The sequence below is a fragment of the Oncorhynchus nerka genome, linkage group LG13 (genome assembly GCF_034236695.1).
Source record: "Oncorhynchus nerka isolate Pitt River linkage group LG13, Oner_Uvic_2.0, whole genome shotgun sequence".
Taxonomy (NCBI): Eukaryota; Metazoa; Chordata; class Actinopteri; order Salmoniformes; family Salmonidae; genus Oncorhynchus; species Oncorhynchus nerka.
The window spans coordinates 33,816,422-33,836,798 of NC_088408.1; the positions used below are offsets into that span (position 1 = coordinate 33,816,422).

Genomic DNA, 20,377 nt, shown 5'->3' on the forward strand with positions numbered 1-20,377 from the left:
GACCAGGTAAAATATCGCCATCATATTACAGCATGAATCTAATACTTCAAAATATACAGCCTACAGTTCAATGTGAATATAAGGTAAACACATGGATTCTACAAGTTTGAAACGTTCCACAGCGATGTTGGTCCATGCAGACGAGATGGCATCAGCCTGTACCGTTGAAACCAGGAAGGATGGGTAAATGGACTCATGCTGCTTACACCAGAATCTGACTCTGCCATCGGCATGACACAACAGGAACTGGGATTTTGTCGGACCAGGCAATGTTTTTCCACTCCTTCTACACCCGTGTTGGTGATCACGTGACCACTGTGCCCACTGGAGAGGCTCCTTCTTGTTTTTAGCTGATAGAAGTGAAACCCAGTAGCCCAACCGTGACAAGGATCAACGAGGTGTGCGTTTCGAGATGTCGTTCTGCACACCACAGTTGTACTGCGTCATTGTTTGTCTTTTTGTGGCCCGCTTGTTAGCTTGCACGATTCTTGCCCTTCTCCTACGACCTCTCTCATCAACAAGCTGTTTTCGCCCACAGGACTGCCGCTGACTGGATTTTTTGGGTTTGTTGCACCATTCTCGATAAGCCCTAGACACTGTTGTGCGTGAAAAGCCCAGGAGGGTATGTGTTTTTGGGTACCTGGATCCGGCGTGCCTGGCACCACAATCATACCACACTCAAAGTTGCTTAGGTCACTCGTTTTGCCCAGTCTAACATTCAATCGAACAGTAACTGAATGCCTTGATGCCTGTCTGCCTGCTTTATATAGCAAGCCATGGCTACGTGACTCACTGTGACTGTAGGAGTTAACCATTTTCATAAACGGACGGTGTACCTAATAAGCTGTCCGGTGAGTCTATGTTCCACTGTACATCCATATGTAGAGTCTTTATTAATAAACATCCAATTACCCACATCAAAGCAACCCCAACAGCTGTTTCTCGGTCTTACTTGTTACCATTCTCCTCCTCTGACCCAAGGTCAAGGGCCCTTCAGAAGAAGGGTTAGGGCTTAGAGGCATGCATTTAAGTGAATCACCCTGATAGAGAAAGACACTGTGCAGGGCAGGACAGGGCAGGTGCTGACAGTGTTCATGCTCCAGACAGACAAACAGTGCATCTGGACAGAGCAGGTTAACCTGAATCTGGGGAAGTTTAAAGGTCCATCTATCAGCCCTGACAGTTATGGCTCCCTGTCCTCACATTTATCTGTTATGTCTCTGACTGGTTCTGGGTTCTGCATAGGCTCTGTCATTAACAAAACAAATTATATATCACATTCAGATATGTTCAACATCATTTATCCTATATGAGTCATGTACTGAAAGAACTGGAATATGAGTATACTTCTGACAGTGTCTAGCTACCAATAAGCTGATTTACAGATGATCTTGCACCTGATGAAATCATTACAAATTCTTTCTCCGTCGTCGCTCATTGCATATGAGAAAGTATTCTCTCCCAGTGACAGACAACGATGCAGATTAGTTACAATCTCATGCACAGGTCGGGGTGTTTTAGACATCACGAAAGGGCTCTCTGGGGAGAATCAACAACCTTGTCCACCCAGCAATGCTCTGGAGCTGTGGTCTGGCCATGTCTTGGCAGGGACACAATAGGCCTACAACAGCGCTCTTGTTTTCTGAGGTGGACACAGTGTCACAGAATGTTTGAGTAGACACCAGGCCAGAGCCCAGTAGAAACCTGTACCACTACGTTATCACCCAGGCCTGCACTCCCATACTGGATCCATGGTGGCACACCCAGCCCTAGGGCTCAGCCAGCACACCCACCCCACAATAGGACCATTGTCTCTGGGAGTGGAGGCCAGAGACGTCCATCCTAGATCCGGCTCAGACCAGCTCGGCTCTTTCATCCACAGTGTCACAGACTGGCCAAGAAGCAGCCCACTCTCAAATCAAAGGGATCTCAGATTGTTAAAGGGCTTTGAGAGAAAACATACAGATACAACCAGGCTCTTACAGTTGAACAACTTAATGTGAGCCATGGGGCGCACAAACTGACATGACATTTACATGGTGGCTCGCTGGGCTGGCTCCATCTGCGTCCACTTCACAGTGCCACTGTCAAGAAGATGCACAGAGAGGACTATTAGAGCCGCATTCCTCCGAGAACCAATTTTGAAAGCAATGAGTCAGTGGCGTCATTTCGTTCTGAGAATGCGTGTCAGGGCCTCGTCAGTGTTGCTGAGTGCTCCGATCGGCGCTGAGAGCAGAGAGCAGCACAGAGCGCTGTCACAGGGTGCCAAGTCACTCTTTTTTTTAGCACATCAGAGTGTGTAGGCTGTGACATGACTGTCATCTGGAACACATTTCAGTATGTGTTCTGCTCTCGGAGTCACGCGCACATTAAACAGGGCATTAACTTGTACTCAGGCTGCAGTAAAAGTGGTGGGGAGGTCAGGAAAAAGAGTCTCATCGGATTGACTCTGTATACTGCACAGTGCATGTACGGACCTGACCCTGTAGCCATAGATGCTAAGCTGGCCGTTTAGGCCTCTCAGGGTTTTCAATAAGGTTATTAAAAGGGCCTGCTGAATTTGCTGAGGTGGCCACGGAAATGTATACAGGCGTAATTTATTTTGGACTGTCTTGCCCCAACAAACAGCGATATTGGACGCCTGAGTCAAGATTAATATTCCACTGGTGTCACATCTTCTCCTGCTCCTTCCCTCTGGCGTACGACGTCGCCAGAATACTAACCACCCGTCCTGGGATTCATCATTACACACACCTGGCACTCATTATTACGTGCACCTGTTAATCATTATGATTCACACCTGAACTTCATTACCTTCATTTCCTCCCCTTTATGTCACTCCCTTATGTTTTCTCACCAGTTGGTATTGTTCCTGTGTACCGGCGTGTAGCCTTATGTAATTGGCTCGTTACTTGTTTTGTTGTTTTATTAAATGTTTCACCTGCACTTGCTTCCTGACTCTCAGTTCTGTCATTACAACTGGAGAAATCCTTTTTGGGTCAACCGTTATCATATTGACCTTTGACTAAGCGTTCCTGTTGAAATTAGCAACCTCTCCCAGGACAAAAATCCTTCTGTCGTCCAACTTTAATATCTAATAATAAACATTCTCTAATCGCAGTGTTCGATGCCATTAAACCCTTCCCCACCCTGGAGCTTTAATTAATGATAAAAGTTCCTCTGTGTGCCCAAGTGGTCTTCAGAGTCTAAAAACATGGCCCATGCTTGGTTTATATTGGCCTTCACCAACTATGCTAAAAGCCAGTGTGTCACTTGAATGTTGACTCTGATACTGTCTACTAGCTATTCGTTATGTCCACCAGTCAAATTGATGTACATTTGAGCTGTTTGTGGGGGAGGATGTGAGCAGATCAAAAACAGCTGCCTGTGCTTCCAGTATGCCATCTATCCCCACGGTGTGAGTTCTGTTTGTGGTGGATACACATCAAGTAGTTCCATGTTGTGATGGCAACCTCTCAATGTAATACCCCAAACAGAGAGTCAGGTACTCCAGTGGACATCTGCTATGAAGGGAGAAATCTCATCTGGGCACACTACTGAACTGTCCGAGCAACTAGAGCTGTTTGAGAACTATAGAGAGACCTTGACATTTTCCAGGTGGAATAATACAATTATGGGAGGTTAAATCTGTTTTGTTTCACATCAGTGAAAATCCATTATTCATATTGTCTGGACAAGACAAAGGCTCGACTTAGTCCTGTTCCCAGAACAACCTTTCTTACCCAGAAGCCTATGGGATTGAATGCGTAATTGAGGAGTGTGGGGTTGTTTGGACGGTATGTGCGCTAAACTGCTGTGGATTACATAGATCAGTCAGTGTCCCAGACAGGGAGTTAACCAACTCTACCTGGACCATGTGATCCAGGAGTAGCCATGAAGGGACTGTCTGCTGGACAATGAGAAGGTCAGACCTGACAAGCAGGCTGTAGCTAGCTCGGGATGTGTGGAATGGAATTTCAACCAGCTATCTGAAACCTCGCTGCTGGAATATAGAACCCAGGCTTTTGTTTGATTCTGCTTCACTTTCTCTGGTGTGAGAGGGATCAAAGCCAAGTCCTGCTGAAAGGGGGGTTGGCTGGTTGACGTGATGTATTCTAGGACCACAGGGGGAGCTTTTCCCTGAAGCCCCTGAGGTAGAAAGCACCTGTTCTCGCTCTCTCCCGAGGGCTTTCACTATGGAAATTGAAAATATCTTGTGCCTAAGGAAAGTTAAATGAGAGTATTTTCTCTCAATTCATCTGAGCTTATCTCTGCATCTATTCATTACTACTTCTGACGTTCAGGAAGGGAGGGCATTATCTACGTCATTGCCTGCAGGTTTGTCAACACTACAGTTTTATGAGGTGCTGTACCTTGAAGAAGCATTGAGGCAAACAACTTTGAACCACTGGTAAACCAAGTAATGAGACAGATGAAATGTCCCTCTTCGAACGTTCGTTTCCCTAGACTAAACACTATTTTTTATAAGAATGCCGCAAAACAACTTTTACAGCCACAAAAGAAGGCCAAGATGTTGATCTCAGAGGTTTACTGTAGAGTCAACACAAACCGATACCAGGCTCATGTAACTTTACTATCTATAACCTGGGGTTTGGACATGAGACAAACAATCCCTTCGGTTTTTGCTCTCCAACCATTTGTTTAATTTGTCTTTGCCATCTCATCAACTCCCCATACACTGTTTGAAAGTAACAACTATGCAAGCCCCTGATGGCAGCCATCACGCATTGTGTGTTTTCCCAGCAGTATAATCACTGAGGCTGGAAACCCTACGACGGCCAAGACACAAAACACAGCTCAGCATGAGGCCTCGGAATCTCTTGTGCTTAATTACCCCTTTGTAAAACAGAGAAACATTTAGAGGTTTCATTTTGTAGCCTGCTGCGACATTCGAGTGTGATATACATTTATAGTCCTCTCCTGCAGACTTCTAGAATCACTGTCGTCATTTGTGAAAAGTTGTATCAATGACACTGCTGGTTTATTGGACGGGCAGAGCTTTGGTTTTCCGGTGTTCATTTTTCTAAAACTTGTCTGTTGTGAACTACTTGAGGTCCTTGAAAGTGGAATAGTTTACATCCTATTAACCTCTTGACATGAAGGGGTTTTGTCCCGGTCGGTTAGGAGGGACCACCGACAGCCAACGGAAAACTAAGATTCAAATCAACAATTCCCAACAGAACTTTTTAATGAAAGGATATTATTCACATCCAGTCCAGATATTGTGTCAGAGCTTATCGGCCCTTTCGTCACTAACCCCTGACTATTTTTGATAGAACAGCTGACAAAGCTCTCTGCGTGGAATGAACTCAGCACATGGGGACAACTCATTATAACAGTGAGGAACGGCAAAGTGCACAGTCCAGCAACGTGCCAGACCAATTATGGCTACAATGTTAATTGACATGCTGTTTAGCTCTCTGTCTGAATGGGCATCTTTTTAGCATTCATGACTTCCTAGTAAGCCTATAGTGAGCAGGACTTATCCAACGGGAACCCAAGGGTTCATCCTTGTCTGTAATGAGTTCGGCACAAAGGAGCCTGAACGTCAGCTCAGAAGTTCATTAGAGGGGCTTTTCCAAAGAAGAATGGACGGAAACTGGGGCAAAAAGGGGCACTTGGAAACTAGAGAGGGTTCCAGCCAGGGCTTTAACTCTGTTGCCAAGCTACACGTGTTTGCGGAAAATCTTTGTCTTCTTCGGAATGCTTATGAAGCCCATATAAAAGTTCACTTCTCACTAATATCAAACGTAAACACGTAAAAATAAGACATAACTTGCAAATGTGCACGAAAACCCAATAGTTTTTCAGAGTTGGGTGTGGCAGTTCAATTGATGTTCTCTTTCAGCTATGAGGAGAAAGTTACTCTATGGGTGAACTGGGCATGACATGTGTTATAGATTCATGCTTTTTAAAATCTTGTATCATGTTATATGAAATGTGTAAATATGGTCATAAATAACTTCAGACACCATAAAAAACTTGTCTGTGGTTATGTTAAGCTCAACTTCTCATTATTTTCCCAAAAACTCTGACTGGATTTGAATGTCTCCTGCCTCGCCCAAGTCCTACACTTCTAATAATTTGGCTGAGTAGTGCCTTTCTAGTTGGTCACAGATAATGAAAACGCCACAAGGTTGGCATCAGACCACAGACCTTCCTTTAATCTGTCAGTTTGTGGTTATGTTGGCCAGCAGTGTGGTTGAGAGTAAGCAGAGAGGTTTGGGACTAAGCTTTACTGCTTTACACAAACTGGGCCAAGAAAGCCCCAGCGCCCTGTCCAGATCATATCCTGCAAACATCATACCGAAGACAAGGAAGATGGTTTCATTGGTCCAAATTGACTTCGGCAAGGCAGGAGAAGTTCAATAGCACACAATCATATGACTTCAAAATCACATATAAAACCAATTAAATATTAAACCATAGAAAGATTTTGCACCATAGAGTTGGATGTGGTAGTACTACTGAGGTTCTGTTTGAGCTATGAGGAGCGGCTCAATTGACCATCCATGCAGAGTCGAGGTCCAGCCCAAAAAGCAGAACATCTAAGGAATGCCATGTCATAAAAAAACAAGTTAAGTGGAAAACAAAATCGGAGGTCTGATTTTTCATAGCAGAAACCTACAGTATTATGGTCATTTCTGCTAACCAGCAACTTGTCAGGAAAATCAGCAGCCCTCAACTTTTCCAACGATCCAATTCGGGATAAAAGCCATAAGTAAAAATGTGCACAAATTTGACTGGTTACATACAGTACATTCAAATGGAGAACATTACTCAAATGTATAGGGGAAACAGAGGCATACAGGAAATGGTTCCTGTGGTAGAGAATCATGCCATATAACATGTATTAATACACAGGGGTTGGAGGGCATTTCTAAACATTGTTTGTGGACGCCAATGATTAGCAATAGCCTAAGTCTACAGTATGTCTACAGTAAAATACTGTAGATGCCTGTATCTATGAAAGGTCATTTCCTCTCAACAATAAGGATGTAAGTCTCTATCCAGACAGCCTAGCAGGGAGGAAGGTCCAAGAATAGGGACTCCTAAATATAGCAAAACTCTGATTGAGAAAAGCAAATAACTAGACACTGGTATCAGTGAACGGACCAATATGTTTTTACCAAGACTATAAAAACATGGACAGCGATTGGTGCCTTGATCTTGATCTCTCGAAACTGCTTAGACATAAAAAAAAACAATATCATCTCAGGTCTGACTGCATTCCTTATAAAGTAGCCTCAGAGCATGTTAACCTGGTGCTGAGCCTGTAGAACTAAATCAAGTCGCCATCGTTCCAACTAATAACCATCTGGGGAGAAGTGACGGTGAGGCCGTCATGACTCATGACAGAGCAGAAAGGTTTTCTGTTGAATGTTCTCTCTCAGCAGTGCTCCTCTGTTTAACTATTTACACAGATGGATGAGGTTTAGTTCATGGAACTGGGCTTGCACATTGAAACACGCCCAACAACGCTCTTTTAAATCTCTTATATTTCAAATGTATGCCAGACAGGCCTATGGAAAACGTTGTCCTACAGCTTCAAACAAATCTGTTTCTCTCAAACCAGGAATCTGCTGGCTAAATGAGGTAAGTTAAAAAAATAAGTGACTGTTTAATTGAATTAAGCGTTTAAGAAACATACATACATTGACACACCGAGCCCAAAACAGGAGGTAAAATACCGACGTAGTTTGGCCAAATTCGAGAACATAACATATGTCTTGTCAGAAAGAAACTAGGTAAACAAAACATGAAGAGGACTTTAACCACCAATCGATGTGATGACATTGAATCAATGTGGAGAACTGCTTGGATTTGCAAAAAGTCATCAACTTTAGGTGCTTTTCGTCTTTTAACCTAAATCCAATAACATGGTGACATTTTTGATTGATTTCACCTTGAATTCACATTAGGTTGAAGACTCAACCAAATGTAAATCAAAAGTACACATTGAACTGATGCCTGTGCGCAGTGGGTTATGACCGTATCAAGGAATAGGCAACTAGTCGGCCTTCAAAACAATAGATGATCTGAACAGGTCCATGTGGTTTATTTCATATGTAGAAATACTGTCCAGATGACTTTTAGGCATTTGGAACAGGGCTATGCAGGAAAAGGTTTGGAGAGCAGTTATTACCAGCAAATCCTGGTGTTTTCACGCTTTGAAACATGAACTCACTGTAAGGGGGTAATAGCTCCCAATGCCTGAAGCTTAACTAGGCACTTGATTATGATTCATAGGGGCCATTTATACAGACTAATGTAGCCAAGTTAAAAACATTTTTTAAAGCAGCTGCAATTGGTTTAGCTATTGAAATAGAACAACTCTAACATGACACATTAGTTATGTACCTGGAATAGGAAGCTGCCTCTCTTCACGCTCAGTTGTTGACAGTAGAAAAGCATGAACTCTCGGTGACATCCTCCTTCACATCTATCCTGCATACAGTTTTTGGGTTGGCATTTCATTTATTTTTTGCAGCCTTTTCCCTCTTGACTGCACCGGTTCCTTCCCATCTAAAAACACTGGCCGAACAAGTGCATTACTGTTACGCATAAACATGGAGGATCAAAACTATGAGAGACAGTAAGGATCCTAAAGGTTGTTAAACTCACTGGAACACTTTCAGGCAGCTGAGAGAGCCAGACTTAATCAGGGAGGTCCCCACTGGAACCTAAATACTAGCTGGGTCACTCACTTCTCATATACTCTCAACATCATGTGCTAAGGTCAAGTAGCCATAGAACAAGTGCTTCAGTTTTACTTCACTGCTCTGCCAAGCTGAACCCTGAGATTTTAGACTGTTATACAGTATCCCAATTCTCTATTCTCTCCATATGTCCCTCCTTGCTGTCCTTGGCACTTCCATTCCATCTCAATTCCTGAGGAGGAGGGTGATAGTTACTGTGATGGCCCGAGTAATGTGTAGTTATGCTAATCCTACGAAGCAGCAGATTTCTTTGATTGTACTGTATGTAAGCTGTTCAACTGTTTAACAGCTGCAACAGCCATTCTGAGTCAGTGTGCAGTGGCCAGAGGTAAAGCAACAGAGGTTGTTTACGGAAAGCGTGTGAGCATCCTCTGATACAGTCCACAGGGTTCAGTATTCCTGCCGTGCCTTCTCCGACCTTACAGAGATGTAATCGCTCAGCATGGGTCAATGAGTACATCTGAAATATCGAGTGATATGACCCCTCTCTCTTACAGTATCTATCTAAAAGCATAGATTAAAGGTTCAGATGTCAGGTCTGCATATTTGTGCTGGCTCGGAGATTGAAGCCAAGGTCATATAGGGAGACGTCCTAAATATTCACATATGAACGCAAAGTATATATATGAATGAAAGCAAATGTGGATTAAAAAGTGCACTGGGTGTTGGTTCGTGTTCACACTGGAAACTTGGCAGGATCACTATGTAATTTCCCCCTCCACAGCGGTCCTCATGTTATGTTAATCTCATTCAGCATCTAATGATCCACATGTAATTCTATAGGGACTATCTGAAAGCTCTGTTTGATTAGTTTTTAAGTTAGCTTAAATTTAAACCACAAATGACTAAATACCTCCATGACAGTGTTTGTCTCATACAGTTTTCAGGCTCCTTTTCAAATGATGTCACTGGTATTGCATGTCGGTCTCAATAATGCCTTTGCCTGTGTCAACCTATAGAACTGCAGTTATTATGGTCCTGATGGAAGGAGTTGGAAAGGCCTGCTTCAAATTACATAGAGATTACACAGAGTTTATCCATTCAGATTCCCGCTGTTCACCAACCCAAACGCTTAAGTCTTTGTCCGGAAACTTTTCCCGTTTACGAATAATGCAGAGGTGTGATTTACAGGGAAACACTGCAGGGTTTCACTGGGCTACAGACCTAGTATCTACCAGTGAAACATTATTCATTTGTCAGCCATGGCTACCAAGAGCCTCATTCTTTTCAGATGTTTTGGATTTTTCCAAATCAATCAAAAAGCTAAAACAAAACTGGTGCTTATGTTTGTCCTATTTCACACATGTACAGGCGTGTAATTCATTCGCATGTTGGAATTGGAAATGTGTTTTTTCGCAGATCCCACTCTTCCTGAGACACCCTCGGGGAGTGGGGTCACAGCTAGTGTTAATCAATCTAGGCAACAATGGTATAATTCAAAATCGGTGTAAACGACAACAAAACACATGAACATAAATCCAACTTCAAACTTTCCACAGTTTTGCATTCATCCCACCAGAGTGGTCATTAGTCTTGAAAGACCTGTCAAGACAGTGACTTCACATCACTCCCCTGTTCAAGCCCCATTCTGTTAGTCCTGCTGCTCTTGTCTAAATAAAGCACCAAGGTGTTGCCCACGTCTGACATATCAGCGTTGCAGGTCACCAGGGTATTGGTTCTAACCCTGACAAGTCACGTTATAGACATCCTTCCACAGACACACTCAGGCCTGGAGGAGGGGAGAGGCTCTTGACACGGCTTGACAGGAGAGTCGTTCCGGAACCATCTCATCAAGCCATGACACCCACCATCTCAGATTGTTCTGAAATTGTTGCCGTTGTTAGAAAAGGATAAGCTTAGCATTCCTGCAACATTATTTTGTTGAAATTTAATTTGATCTGACAAATTAAGATAATTAATTGCACCAAAATTGGCCCTTTTCATTTATAGGATTTGCATAATCAATAAATATACACCCAGTGGACAGTTTATTAGGTACACCCTAGTACTGGGACAGACCCTTCTTTGCCTCAAAAACAGCCTGAATTATTCAGGGAATGGAAATGTTGCCTGTTTCAACCTATAGAACTTCAGTAATTATGGTCCTGATGGAAGGAGTTGGAAAGGCCTGTGTCAAATTACATTATTCCATATACTGAATGAGACAGTTACTTAAATTTAAAGTGGAGTACAATTGCAAAGCATAATCCTTATGTATTACCTCAGGCAGACTAACTGTTTTAATGTTACAGTACCCATACATTTAACAATTCATTCTTAATCTTAATCTTAATCTGATGTCATTGGTTGCAAACGGCTGAAGACCAGAGTTCTCAAGTGAAGTCAGATGTACTAACAATTTGGAATTTCACTTGAAGAACTTGAGAACTGAACACATCTGAACACAAGTCAACCAGAATACCCGTTTCAGACAGTGTAGATCATTGATTTCGATCACATTTGATCCCACAAGGAAAAATGTCAAGGATATTATTGTTATATCCACCATTTAGCTCTTGGGAACTAGAATAACATTGACAGTGTCCAATATAGTCTTTTATCTTATTTTAACTACCCAGATAGGGTCGCTGTGGTTGTTAATTTAAACTCACAAAGAGCCAGTTTGTAACTCAAGTGATTTGACATACCTGCTAAACAGAGGCCAAGGATACACAGGAGTACCAGGATGTATAGAGACACGATGGCATACTTGATGGCAGACAGGGAGTTCAGGTGGCTGCAGCAATTGTCTGACTTTCTTCTCCTCTTGGCAGAGCCGGCTGAAAAAGAAAACATCTCTTTAGAAATGGACGACAAAGACGGACATAAAGGCTCTTCGGTGAGGTCTGAAGTGAGGGGTAGAGGATAAAAGAAGTCGGATGAAATTAGGATAACATGTCATGAGGTAATAAAAATGTCCTACATGAAAATGCATGCCTGACCGTAGACTGAATGACTTGTTGCGGTCAGATACAATATGAGCATCTCATACCATAGGACAACTTTATGAGTGCAAAGAAATATCCCCCAAATGATTGTGTTATTGCTCTATTAGTACTGATGTAGCGACTTGGAGGCCTTGATTCCCCACTGGGCTGATATTGTAGTGAGCATGAGAGTCAAAACAAAGTCTGCAAGTCTGGCATTTGGCCTATTGGCCGCTGTTGCACCACCATACATCACAGGGCTGCCACCCAGATACAGAGCAATATATACATTCATTAAACACTTATTGCACTGTCCAGGTCAAACGGTTTCAGGGGAATTCATTTTGATAAAACTGTCATCGTGACATTCCAGTTGGAAGTGTGTGCGACATGTGTGTGAGCAAGCAAGGATTACTGAGCAAGCAAGGGAACATTCAGTGCTGGTCAAATAGGCCCCCAAAAAATGGTGACAGAAGACATCATTAGTCATGCTAAGAAGATTTCAGTCTAATAGGAATTTGGTATCAATTCCAGAGTGTATTATGCTATTACGTTATGAAGCACATTGTCTTATTTCAAGGCGACATAAGCCCTGAGAGAGACCCGAGAGGAAAGTATTACACACTTTGATTTTATGTTCTCCTGGCAACTCATCCCAGCCACAAGACAAAAAAATGACTTGTTTTTAGAAACAGCCTGAAACATGGTTCTTCTATGTGCCTATGGTCTTTCTCTTCCTCTCTGTGGAACATGTAGCTCTGAAGTCACTGAGGAGCCTGCTTTAGCAGACAAGGCCTTCAGCCTATTTTCCATAAACAGCCTTGTGCCTGCTCTGCAGCCTGGTTTCAATTGTACTAAGACTGGTGATGTCATGTCAGTGGAGACAGGCAGTGGATCTGTGCTGCACACATGCTGTGGCTGCTGGGATTCTGTGTGAACAATAACCTCGCAGAAGAGCCACTTCACATCACATCCCACTAGGCTGAGCTCCATGATAAGGTACCTTTTCTTAAGGTGAAATTTTAAAAAACACGGCTGTTTAAGCGAGTGAAATATATGGAACATATAGAAATGTTGAGGCCTTAGCATATTTGAACCGTGCAAACGTGGACCTCAATGATACAAATACTAAGCATTTGTTTGTTGAAATGTGCCTTTTTGAAAATTTGCCTGCTAACTAAATCACACTAGTTTTTCTGTGGAAGAGAAACACGTAAATAAAAATGTTCCACAGAAAAACACTGGTGCTTTAAAGTGTTTACTTCATGGCATTATGTGTATCATATATCCTACCATACACCCTGAGTATTGACCACATATAGTGTACATTACAATATCTACTTATCTTAGACATTCATAGGGGTCAATACAGTCTAAACACAAGCTGACATCAGGCAGTGAGACTGAATATTTATAGAGGAAGTGGAGCAGAACAGCTTCGACTTTTTTTAAAATCCTGCAAAATTAAGACAGAAATTGTAATACGTTTAGACACAACACCAAAGACCACAAGTTAATTTGGCAGAATGTGGCTGCATGTACAGCCTAACTTTTTTAAAAGGGGGTGTGATGGCAACAATGTCCTTCAGTGTTTACAGTGAGTATGCTTGGCAAGTTTAGGGACAAACTAGTTGACTTGGGCAAGAAGAGGCCAACAGAATTATAACCATTTCACTGGTAAGGCTCGTTAAGCCTTTCCCACCAGCGTGCCATGCCGGAGGTCATAACTTGAGAACACTAAAGTAGATTTTCTCCGCTACACCTGTCCAAGCCCGAAACCCTCACACATTAACACACACAACATACTATCAGCACTTAGTGTTTTTTCACCGCTCGCTGGGTGAGAGAACTCTTCAGTCCCCAGGAGGGTTGGGGGACAAGAGTCAGATTTCCCATGTTTATCTTTGTAGTTACAAGCATATCCTCTAAAAAGGTCATGACTAAGTCAGGTCAAAGGAACTCTGCTTGCATCCCTTCATGAGCTGAAATATGAGCACCTCACATATGGAGGCACTAAATGAATTCTTCCATCAATGGCAGAATTCAAAGAGATTCTAATATGCTGTGATTATGCATGGACCTGTGGGCCCTTGTGTGAAAGGTCAAGGGGCAAGGATTTATACAGGACATAAGGGAAACTGCTTCTTTACCGTCTTCACACAGGTTCAGCTTTGATAGGTTCCTGCCATCGTAGCCCTCCTCACAGAAGGATCCGTTCTCCCTCTCTTCGTATGTACTCAGGTACATGGCCTTATTCTCCATTCAGGAACTGTAGGGTGGACAAAACAGATGATTTCCATGCAATCAAAGCAATATGCAAGAGAACAATAAAAAGCTCTCTGTATGCATGCACTTCCATAGTCATTCATGGAACAGAGAATTACAGCCGAAATGTAATGTAAAGCACGTGAGCTTCATCATCTTGACATGCTGATTCTAACCCCTCTGGACAAGATGATGTATCTCCTTCAGAAATGCTTGTCTTTGTCATACAATAGCAGACACCAGACTAACTTCCAGTGTAATAACAGCTATTACAATCAGGCTGTAATGGCCTGGCAGTCCATAGCAGCTCAGGAGCACTAAAGAGACCAGACCACCGCTCTATTCTACTGGTCTATTTTAGATTTAGTGTGCCACTGCCATGCCCCTCCCCCCCTTTGCCTGTTGTTCTGATTATGAACTACTTGGATGAAGTCACTGTCTTTGCTTTAGGGGAGAGAAAAAATACTTGCAATGAATGCACTCCAGATTGCATGAATATATGAAATGTTCCAGTAAAACCTCTGGCAGGACAAAGCTGACTTATTACATTCTATCAAGCTCTATATCTCCCCACTCTTGTTTCCAACATTGATCTGAGTGATCTGTCTCTTATACGCCATGGCTAACAATCTCAAGTCTCACTAATGTGGCAGGCTGCCAGTGTCAAAGCGTTCGTTATTAACTTGAAATTGAAGTGTGGATGTAGGGCCGTCGGTTCGAACACTGTACCTGTCTCTCAGACTACTACATATTATTACAAGTATCCTTACCAATCTATTACCTTATCTTTTTAGCATGGAATACAACACCAAGGTCATAACTTTTGTCTCTAAAGCAAACAGCAGAGAATCTAAAACATAAAGCAAGGGGCATGGGTTGAATTATAATAATCAATGACAAGAATGTAGAGGGTTCAAAGCCTCCTGTGCTGCCATCTAGTGCCATAAATCAGACTGTAGTCAGAGAGAGAGTGAGAGAGAGTGGGAGAGAGAGAGAGAGAGAGAGAGAGAGAGAGAGAGAGAGAGAGAGAGAGAGAGAGAGAGAGAGAGAGAGAGAGAGAGCGTGAACATTCCCATCTGAACAGCTGTGAGAGAGAGAAGCACTCCCACATTCCTGGGCTACAGCAGAGGCAGACCTATGGACTCCTCCCCCTATGAACAAGTAGCAGCAGGAAATTAACTAGTACCTCATAAAATATTATAATAATCCACTAGATTTAGGAGAAAGGTGCATGTACATGTACAGTATGCTATGGCTGAGAAAACAGTGCCATTTGGACTTTAGTGGGTGGGGAGTAGGTCATTAATAACTCCGTAATAGAGAATAGATAGTGAATACAGAGACGGATGTGGGACTGTTGAACAAAGTCATTAAAAAGAGTTCAATCTGGCCTTTTTCATTACGCAGAGGGAGTGTCAGTTGACATTTTTGGATAGGGGGCAGACAGCCATTACCGAACCAGGCTGCTAGGAAACCTGTACAGTATGCTAACACCATCCCTGATCATGGTCACCCCATGCAGGACTATGAGAATGTACACCCCTTCCATCCTGCCTTCATGTTCATGTTTTTCCCCAGAGGCAGGGCACTGATAGGTTCCCACCATGGTATTTTTCCTTTGCGGTCAGCAGCTACGGTACAACTCCTCCATGGTATTGCTTTACTTGGCAATGAGTGTGCCTTGTGATGTCTCCTCAAATACAGGAACAAACCCTTGAGCATGTCCAATCTCCACGAGGTCATTATATATCATGAAAAATAAAGTCCCTATAGGCAAAGGGAGAAGACAGAGGTCTCCATCCATCACTGTGACAAAAAGACACACTGTGGGCTATGACTATGCCATTGTAATATTTGCCTTCTCTCTGCCAACCAGGTAGGTCTGAATAGACAAGATGCACTGAAAACCAGCATACTTGGATAGTGATGGAATCTAAAGGAGAGAAAACAATTAAAATGTCCAATGTCCTCGGGTGCACCTCACAGCTGAGTGGCGTCTCTCTGCAGAGTGCACTGGGTCAGCAGTACATGAGGTCTCAGAAGTCTCACATCAGCGGAAACCTCTACAGAGACATCCCGTGTCCATCCGTCCGTGGGGAATTAACCCATTTCCCAGTTAATTAAACACGCGGACATTTCACCCATGAGTGGAGAAATATAGAACAAAAAACGTTCAGTGGTTTTGGATGTGCATTTTCTTGGCATGAAGTCAACGAGAAACACAGACCCGTTATTTTTTGGGATACCAGAGCACAGGTGTAAAATAACGTGTCCATACAATAATTTAATTCAGATGTCATTATGAAGAGACTACAGGTGAATTGTCTCGTTTAACTTTTTTTGCAATTTCAAAGTCATAATGCAAAAATACTGAAAATAATGTATCTATGGACATACATGAATGTAAGAAGGTCCGCGGGTATAAATGCATTTCAGGTTCACTCTGTTGATGTTTTCAAATAACTCATAGAACAGGTGTCACAATTACACGACAGAAATTGATGCAACATTTCGAAAAGTTTGTCACTCACCTTGTCGACGTTCTGACTACAAAGTATTACAGATGCACATCTCAAAATGTTATCTAAAAAGGGTGCATGTTTTGCCAATGAACTGAAATCTCAATAAATGTTTCCTCTCAACATAAGACAATTCACTGAAGTCTCTCTCAGCAGATAAACGCAGGGTGGAGATCCGTGCATCAGCCAGTCTGTGATGCTTGGGTGAATTAATCCCTGTTTAAAAATTGTAGTGGAGGCATGGAGACTACGATGTGACGAATACCGCTTCCTGGACAACTCTGATTAGATGTGTTCGTATCTCATTCTATATAGTATCTAGTTTCTCAATTCATGCGCCCGGGGCAGGGTCCAGTATAAATTTTGTACCGCGGTAAAACTTTTTTTACACATTTCTGAACAAATGCGCCCTCCTCTGGGCATTTAAGCATGGCACGTCAGGCCTACAGAAAAGGCGCAATGTATCTCTACAGATCCTACAAAGACTACCATCCTAATTCCTCATAAGATACATACATTATAGATAGTTCAATATCGTCAGAGGAAAATAAACTATTCTTAATCGAAAGTAATTCGTCTGCAAAAATATTAGAATAGACTCATGTTAATTTCTGTCTTTAGGCCTATTTTGTAAACATGACTCTGTGGGCCCAGTATATAAATAGCCTATATTAAAGCATGTCCGTCATAAAATAGCCCTTATTGCCTCTGCGTGAAATGCGATTTTTATTTGGATGAATATGGCTGTGGTCCAAGATCACATTTTAGTTAGAGTTCCTTCCACACCGAGGCCGCCCTCGAGTAGCGGTTCTTCCTCCAACCAGGTGCGCAGGACGCGGGCGTGACAGACACAGATAGGGTTGGGCAGGTAAGATCTGACTGCCGATAAAACGATGAACTGTACTTGATTAAACACTACAACAACTTTTACTTTAACTGTTATGAATTTCTAGCCTAGTAGATAGTGAATAGTGATAGTGAAAGCAGGACATCGACAAGGACTAGCCTACTCAAGTCTGCCTTACCAGAGCCAGGTTTACTTTACAAATACGACGTGGTAGGGTTTACAGTAGATTGTATACTAGTGGCACTTGTAAACAAAGACTACCGATTTGGTTTCACCACTTTTAGACCTTTATTGGTTTTTAGTGCAGTTCAATACATTTCCGGTGAATGGCATCTACCATTACTTTAGAGGGAGTGGGGTAACTTAGTTAAGTTGAGCCCTTTTTACATCCAGCACTACTCCATCAAGGGAAATATAGTATTCTTCCAAAAAAATGATGTCTACATATATTTCAGGGTGTTGAGTATCCCTGAAAATATTCAGAATTCATATAAACATTACAGTTTTGACCACAAAGTTAAGCATTTGCCTGTATTGAATGAAATATTACCACTAAGGTTACCTTTTTAAAACCATGTCTACACCGAGCTCCAAAATTATTGGGACAGGGACATTTGTTGTTGTTGTTTTGGCTCTGTACTCCAGCACATACTTTTTGAAATTATACAATGACTACGAGGTTAAAGTGCAGCTTTAATTTTAGGGTATTTTCATCCATATCGGGTGAACCGTTTAGATTTGACAGCACTTTTTGTACATAGCCCCCCCATTTTATGGGAATATATTTCAACTCTATATCTGACATGGTACAGGTGTCTTCTTTTTTCTAAGCCCATAACCATTTGTATGAGGTGTATTCTTTTGTTTCAAAGCAGATTTGTTTAAGACTACCAAGAAAAACTCTGTGGGACCCTGATTTAGCCCACTGCAGTGAAAGGTTAATTAAATGTGTCGCGCTTGAACGTACAATATAACGTTATTGAATGACCGTCAGTAGTAGAATTTGGGAGGTGAATGTTCTGTGATATTGCATATCACCACTAGGTGGTGTATTTCTCACATTGGGCCTAATGTTGTTCAGTAAAAACCCACTGGGAGTTCTGTTGGCAAAAGACTGTCCGTAATATATATATACACTTATTGTATACCCAGGTCCTTCAAAACATTAAACATCTGTTTAAGGTATGTTCAATTACTTGGCAAGTTTGATGAATTAGCTGAGCAAGGGGAACCTACTGTATGCATCTCCTCACATAGAAACGTACTATCATCTCCCTCTCATTTTCCCTCCTTCTCCTCTTACCTTCTCTCTGTAGCTTTATTCCACCAACCCATATAATGTTTATTGAACCTTTTTCCTATAACATTCCAGGCCCGCAGAGCTCTAAAACTGATATATACTATTTGATTAGGTCAGTCTTAAGCGAAATTGACTCCAAACCTCATACTCCGTCTGGTCCGTGGTCTACTCTCCAAGAGTTTGTGAAAACAAACAGAAGGGAACTGCCCAAGGGGAGATTTGGGGTTGGGAGTAATGGTCAATATGCACAGGATGTCTTTTTCACGACTTAGATCCTATCTCTCCAGTATCATGTGATTAACCCGGGTGTATTGTAAGAAATTAAATACTCTAGACTTTGAATCACACAAAACATCGAATTACACACCAGTCAGAAATGCACTGGGTCAGATTATGTGGTTTCATTCCGGTCAGATCAGGAAGATGGTGATGTAATCCTTCTGGAAAGCAGCAGGACTGATGAAGAAAGGTGCTTGCTTCTCTGCTCAGATTGTTTCATACAGGTTTTCGTGAGGTTTGTATACAGATCTAATCCCACTGCCCCTAGCTCCGGGGAGAAGATCTTACTGCAACATTTCAGAGTGCTTTCTTTATGTGGGTAGGAAAAACTCCTGGTGATACGTACTTATACAGATGTGGATCTTAATTTGAGCCAGTTTGCTACATCAGGAAAATAATCCTGCAGTAACAGGAAATATGAATTATGTGGATTATAATTAATGGACACTTTTGTAGGGGTTGATACATTTTTCGTAATGGAAAATCGAGTGTGAAATGGAAATGACAAACTTCAGAAGACTTTTTAAACCTTCAATACACTACACGTTTTACACCCTGCAACAGAGCGGTCAAATTACATCTGTACAAGGACAGAGGTTCTCACTGTCTGGTCTGGCTGTCCAGTAATTACTCATATGGGAGCTCATTCCATCATATATCAGTCTCTTTGTTAAATCAGAAAAGTACATTCCTATATATCCAACATCACAAAAACAATACTATGCCCCACAGCATGTAAAGGCCAAATAAACATTGATGCAGTTTTAGCTCTATAAAAGTTACCGGTTGAACCCTAGGTGATATGACTGAGGAAATAGTACTATAATGAAGTTGATTTACAAAAGCAACAATCTCACTGTCATAACATTTGTGAATGCAGTATTCATTTGTTTTATCAGGGAGTTCCATTGAGACCAAGGTTTCTTATACAAGGGAGCCATGCATATACACAATTCACTAATCCAACATAATACAAATATACACAATTTCAAAACACACTCAAGAGGAACAATCCCATTCCTCAGCAAAGATGTCCCCAATCAACATGTTGAACTGTCTGAGAGGCACCAGTACATCTAGTTGTAGGGAACTCTGTATATTGTTTGCAACCCATGTATGGAACAAACTAAAAGCAGATTTACCTAACTCTGTGGAGACCAAAGGAGTCTCCAGAGTTAGCCATCCCTAACACCGGGCATGGTCATTTGTACGTCTAAAGACTGAGGTTTTTGTTATAGAGATTTATACATAAAAAGACAGTAATGAATCGACCTACTGTACATGACTTCAAAGAGGACCAGCCTACTTTCTGGTATAGAATGCAGTGATGTACTGAAAGTGGGTTGCCACTTTTTGAGGAATGTAATCCAAGGATCCATTGTGAGATGCTAATCTCCAATCTACACTAGTTTGTTGTGCTGTTTATTCCTTCCCTGGCATATACATTGCAGCCCATGCTAGAAATCCACAATGAGCCTCCCTAAAAGGGTCTCCCTCTG

The 20,377-nt window shown here is 42.1% G+C and overlaps 1 protein-coding gene across 1 annotated transcript in view; it reads right to left on the reverse strand.

Moving 5' to 3' along the window:
• The window catches only part of LOC115139414 (scavenger receptor class A member 5-like), a 54,071-nt gene extending 37,279 nt beyond the window's left edge, over positions 1–16,792 (reverse strand). The window contains exons 1-3 of the mRNA XM_065026356.1: positions 16,465–16,792; positions 13,819–13,937; positions 11,390–11,521 (exon numbers count right to left, since the gene is read on the reverse strand). Of these exons, the coding sequence (XP_064882428.1) occupies positions 11,390–11,521; positions 13,819–13,930 (244 nt within the window). The 5' untranslated portion in view covers positions 13,931–13,937; positions 16,465–16,792. The remainder of the gene's footprint in view (positions 1–11,389; positions 11,522–13,818; positions 13,938–16,464) is intronic.
• Between the last annotated feature and the right edge of the window lie 3,585 nt (positions 16,793–20,377).